Source organism: Vollenhovia emeryi, unplaced genomic scaffold, assembly GCF_000949405.1.
Source record: "Vollenhovia emeryi isolate VEMERY1.0 unplaced genomic scaffold, V.emery_V1.0 DF939189.1, whole genome shotgun sequence".
NCBI classification, from domain to species: domain Eukaryota; kingdom Metazoa; phylum Arthropoda; class Insecta; order Hymenoptera; family Formicidae; genus Vollenhovia; species Vollenhovia emeryi.
The window spans coordinates 443,063-448,752 of NW_011967177.1; the positions used below are offsets into that span (position 1 = coordinate 443,063).

Sequence of the window (5,690 nt, forward strand, 5' to 3'; positions counted from 1 at the left end):
ACAAAGGCGAGCATAAGTGCGTAGCTAATTAATTTTAAGATATACCTGCAGACTTCGAAAACTGGTCGGTTCCTATCTAAGTTTACTTCGTGAAAGAATACTTCTAAAAGTTTGAAATTTTCTAAATCTAACATTTTACGGACAGCCGATCTGATCATCGATAAGTGAGGGTTGAACATTCTCAGATAGGCGTACAAAGGCGAACATAAGTGCGTAGCTAATTAATTTTAAGGGATACCTGCAGACTTTGAAAACTAGTCGGTCCCGGAGCGATTCCCAAATATTTATCGATGTGATATCGCGCGCAACTTTTCTATTTTGCAGCCAACCAACACACTGAAAAAATTGGTCGTGGGACAAATGTAATACTAGCGCAGCAGGCAGAGAAAAAGGACTCGGATCCTCGAGTAGGTGGAACGGTTCGACGATCCCACCAGAGAGCGCTGCGTCGGTTTGCGTGGAGATACGACCCTTCGAACTCGAAGGCGGCTCGTTCAGTCGGTGTTTACCGGATAGATCGTGCGCGCTTCTACGCGACTGTGATCCCGTCAGCGACGGGAGCTCGTGGATCTTGTCGAAACAAAACCGATCGAGGATCGATCGTCGAGTCGCGCGACGCAGTGCGAACCGGCGACGGAGTTTTCAGTCATAAAAAAAGATTTCGGTTTATTAAATAAAGAGAAATAAAAACGTTTGAAGAAGAAAGTTTTGTTTATAAAAAAAAAATTGACGTTTTTCTCCCGCCAAGATCGTTTTCGCGAACGTGAACCGGGCGATAGTTCTGGTGAAAGCACGCGGCGATCATTTCGATCGCCCCGCGGGACTTTCGCGCTGTTAGGCGCGGTAATAAAATGCGAGCCGCGGGCGTGCTCGCGCCGCTTCAGCGGATTTCCGAACGTGAGACTCGCGAGTGAACGTTCCGCGATCACGAGTGATTTAGACCTCGATCGACGGTCGATGGCGAAATCTTGAGGCAGAGAATGGTGCGTTTATCTGCGGGCGGGATCTATGACTCGGCGAGCGTATGAGCGCGGGTGTACGCGGATCTGTATCCCGCGAATTGCGCTCGATCCCTGATCCGCGCACGTGTTCGCTCACGTGTCGCCGCTCGCGCGGACCATTTTTTCCCGCCGCAGGATCGGCAAATCGACGGAAGGATCGTGACGGCCTCGAGAACACACCTGGGAATATCAACTACGGAACCTCCAATGGGCACTCGGGTCTAATCCTCAGAAATATTCGACCCGTTAACACACTTTAATACGCCCTGATTGGTAAGCCATCGGATTATCAACCTCGTCACGTCGCATCAAATCCCCGGGTCTCATAAGCTATTCTCCAAATCCGTGTATCCTTCGACCTGCGCGTCGTAGAGGACGGAGCCCCTTACTCTCGGACGAATTCTTTTCCCTCGAGTTGACGAAGATGCTGCATTGATCGTGCCGATCGCGAGTCCAACAAAGATGACGTCCGATCGCTCGATCCGCTTGCTCCTCGTCGCCTGCATCTTTCGCGCCTTCGCCCTCGGCAGGCAGCAATTCCTTGAGAAGCCGCAGCTCTACCAGGAGGTGTCGACCGGCGACGATGTGCGGCTGCGTTGCACCGTGCAGGACAAGGGCGGCCAGTGCATCTGGCAGAAGGACCGGCGGCCGGTGGGCATATACCCGAAAAAGTACGAGTGGGCGAACAGCCGCGACAGCAGCGACTGCAGCCTCCTGATAAGACGCGCCGATCTGCACTTCGACGACGGCTTCTGGGAGTGCCAGGTCACCTCCAGCAACTTCACCGAACAGGACGCGCTCTCGTCCGAGCAGTCCAGGCTGCTCGTGAGGGGTGAGAACCCGATTTCCGTCCACCTTTCGTCCCCCATGGGACGTTGTATCTTCAGGTTGATCGCACGCGTTTTTCAACTTATAAACAAGGAAGGAGTAAATACACCCTAGTAGCACAATATATTGGCGCAATATTGGAATATAATGCGAATCTAGTATTTCCAATATTGTAAGATGGACGCTTTCTCTTATTTAGCCAATATTCAGCAATGTTGGTCTAATATTGTATCAATTTTAGGCCAAATTCTTATTATATTGTTCAAATATTGGCCAATGTAAATATTCCAATATAAATCTAATATATAATTTCCTTGTAGCACGGTACATTGGCTAAACATTGGCCCAATGCTGGTTATATTAGAAATTCATCGGCCAATATTGGCCATGGAATAAATTTAAATATTACGCGACAATAATCCCTAGTAGCACAATATAGTAGCGCAATATTGGGAAGTAACTGTTATGAAACAATTGTATAAAGTTATAATTATTAATAACTGTGTTGTGAATGTAATCTTGTATTAAAAAGATAACGGCATACATGATCTAAATTCGCGCGGTATATTTAGAACTGGACACAGAGAGGAATATTATTACGTATGAAAACGTACTTAACACGCTCTCGTGCTCGCGTATAAAAATTTATTTCCCCGCGAACATCGTTCGCGCACGATTAACGCGCGTTAATATTTTAACATAATTTATGCAATCTACTGGCGTGTCCAGCGCAGTCACGAGTATTTCGTTAAGGTGCACTGAGGTCGTTCGGAGGCATCGTTAATATTCCGCGAACATTGACCTCGAGTGATGCAAGAAAACACACAAAGCGGCCGTTATGCTCTACTTTCTCGTAATTTTGCAATATCCGTGTTAATGGAAATTTGGCCGAGAGTGGCTCAATCCGCTCCCTTTAGCTGTTCCCCGTAAGAGCGCGATAAGATCGCGGTCATTGCTAAGCTGCGTTCAGAAATGTCACTCGAATGCCTCAGTGCATCATTTTATCCCTGTCTCACCATGCGGTGAGCAACAAAGATAAAATGACTAACGCTAGGGCACTCAGGTAACGTTTCGGAACGCAACCCCATTCGTTCGAAGGGAAGCAGAACCTGTCGGGGGACGGAGGGGAGGGGGGACGGGGGTGACTGAACCCAAACATAATCATTTCTGTCTGTTTCGCTCTATCTTATCTAAAATGCACCCTAAATGCGTGTTCCAGTACCACCCAGAAAACCTCAACTGGAATACGCGGGGGGCGCTCTGGGTGCCACCCTAACGCTGAAGGAGGGGCAGGAAGTAACGATTTCCTGCGTTTCGAGATACGGAAATCCAGCCGCCGTCATTAAGTGGTAAGCTGACACTTTGTCTCTAAATACTCGTATTGCGTGGCAATAAAATTGCGCCGGTAAAACAAGTGCAGGGGGAAAGAGAACGGTTAAAAAAATGGAGATGAACGAGAGGGAAGTCGAAAACCGAAGGAAAGGAGTAAAGATGTACACCGATTGAGAAAAGGTTCGGAAATTTACGAGATCGGTTTCAAAGTCCGACGCAGTACGCCCGAAGAAAGCGTCAACGCGCTTCAACCTCCCGCGCGAGTTCGTGCACTTACGAAGAAACCTCGAACGCGATAATTTCTCATCGAGAAGTGACGCCGATAAAAAGGAATGATAGAGAAACAAATGTTGAAAGGTTTAGAGTTTATGCCAGATTATTACGAACAGACCCCATTTATCTCGGACGAACTTTTACCTGAGACAGAGCGATTAGGAGTCGAGCATTTTGACTTTTGAGGACAATCGAGCGCAGGCTATAGGAATGTTGGACCGTGCCCGCCGATATCGATGGGACAAAATCTCCGTTACAGTCGGTTCAAGGAATGTCAGGTAATTTACACGAGCAAACGCAGCGGGGAGGGAGAGGCGAAAACATCTTTGAAACAAGTATTTTCCGCAGAATTCTCCATCTTCCCGTAGCCCAGCCTCTCGCAGTTCGATCTTCAAGGAGTTAAAAGTTGCAAAAGTTTCCAAGGGTTATACAAATATTATATCCCCGAGACCGGGACAAGAGAATTTTCTCTCCGAAAAATCGTCGTTCTCGGCGGATATTCGTTACCTGTCGGCGTCGGACGTGGGTTTGACGTCGGTTTGACAAATCATTTCTCACTGGGATCCCGACGTGGCCGTTCCGTGGCCGTTTACGTGGCCGAAACTGTGAGCGCTAGAGGGAGGTCCGAGGTAACACCTGCTGGTTGCACTTTGCGACCCGGTGACGTCTCGTCGGGGAGGGCCGAGTAGCGCGCTTTATGCACATTCCTGCGCTTACGCGGCTGCACTTGTTTTCTTACCTCGCAGAAAATACGGCCGTTTTCAAACGTGGAACATCCACGGCGCGGTTCGGCGGAGGCGCGGTGCAGCGATCCGAGAGCCGGTCCGGTGCAAGAAGCCGTGACGTTATGTTTATGCAGGGAAGGGCCGCGCGCGGAGGGATCGTCGTTTTGGTTTACGGTCCGCTGAATTTAGCCGCGCCTTATCTACGTTCTTATACGATGTAAAACATCTGTTCCCCGGGATGGCACGCGCTTCTTTTGGAAGCTCATGACCTCCCGCTCCTTTCCCGTGGGCGAGAGCGAGAGAGACGGGAAGCGGCGGGTGTAATTTAAGCCCTGAACAGTGGCATATGTAGCCGCTTACGGAGGGGGACCCATTGATGAATGGGGTCTTTTGAGAAAAGCTAAGTTTCCGATGCGAGCCGTCGCCCGGTCTCGTCAACTGTGCGACTTCTCGGAACGCATGCGTGAATACAGTTCGAAAGCGCCGTCCTAAGTCTCTCGCACAAGCCTCTCCTTTGTAAGTCTCTCCAAGTCTCTCGCGTCGGGTGGGTCCGGATTGTAATTCAGCTTCTTTATTTCACCGCGTCGGAGTTACGACCTCCATCCCCCTCGCCCCCCCCCCCCCATACTACCGCGCCGTTTACGTGGAACTGTGGAGGACACTGGGGCCGCCGATCGAATTGTATTTCGGAAGAGGCGCCCGTATAACGTATACAACACCCGCGTTCCCACGCATTTATTTTAGGGTCACGGCACTAATGAAGAATTTCGTCCGGTGGAACTCGTCTGAAACAATATCGACCGCGCATTCTTTTACGACCGATAATAGCCACGCGGTTTAATGATCCCTGCCCGGTTTCCTTTTTCTTCGCGTTGCGGACACGGCCATGCCCGAGTATAATTATGTAGATTATAGCCATAGAAACCGAGAAACTGGCCGCGAGCGTAGTCCCGCCGCCGCCGCCGCCGCGCCTGTGAATCACGCTAGAAAAGGGTACCGGACCTTCCCGGCGGTGCAGGCGGTGCTCTTCTTTTTTTCTGGGAAGAGGGCCGGCCCGTTCGCCGTATGAACCGATGAATTTATGTGAGTCACTCGCGGAAACGATACACGGAACTGGTACCGTCTCCGCGGCTAATCATGCGCGTCCAGCTTCCGCTTTGCGCGCTTTCGCGCGACGCATCCCTTTGGGGAAATATAGAAGACGCGATAATCTCTTTAGGTTGCCAGTAATAAGTAACAATGGATCAGTTTAGTCGACCTTAACTGGCACTTGTTTAATAGATTAAAAATTAAAAATATAACGCGCGACGTCTCGACCACGGGTTTGGGTTCTTATCAAGCACAAATTCTTAAAAATTAATCTAGTCATTGCAATATGTAATTGAACAGTAAAAAATTATAACAAAGTTGAGTCATGATTATAAAATTAGCGGCACAAAATAAAATATGTACAATGTCTACCATGGCCGGAGAGTGACTGTCACTCTCCTTTATTTTTAATTTATTAAACAAGTGCCAGTTAAGGTCGACT

General features: G+C 49.1%; 1 protein-coding gene across 1 annotated transcript in view; it reads left to right on the forward strand.

Annotated features, from left to right (window-relative positions):
* Window positions 1–280: 280 nt before the first annotated feature.
* Window positions 281–5,690, forward strand: part of LOC105562391 (kin of IRRE-like protein 3) — a 9,672-nt gene continuing 4,262 nt past the window's right edge. Inside the window, exons 1-2 of the mRNA XM_012013191.1 lie at window positions 281–1,833; window positions 3,049–3,178. Coding sequence (XP_011868581.1) covers window positions 1,464–1,833; window positions 3,049–3,178 — 500 coding nt within the window. The 5' untranslated portion in view covers window positions 281–1,463. The remainder of the gene's footprint in view (window positions 1,834–3,048; window positions 3,179–5,690) is intronic.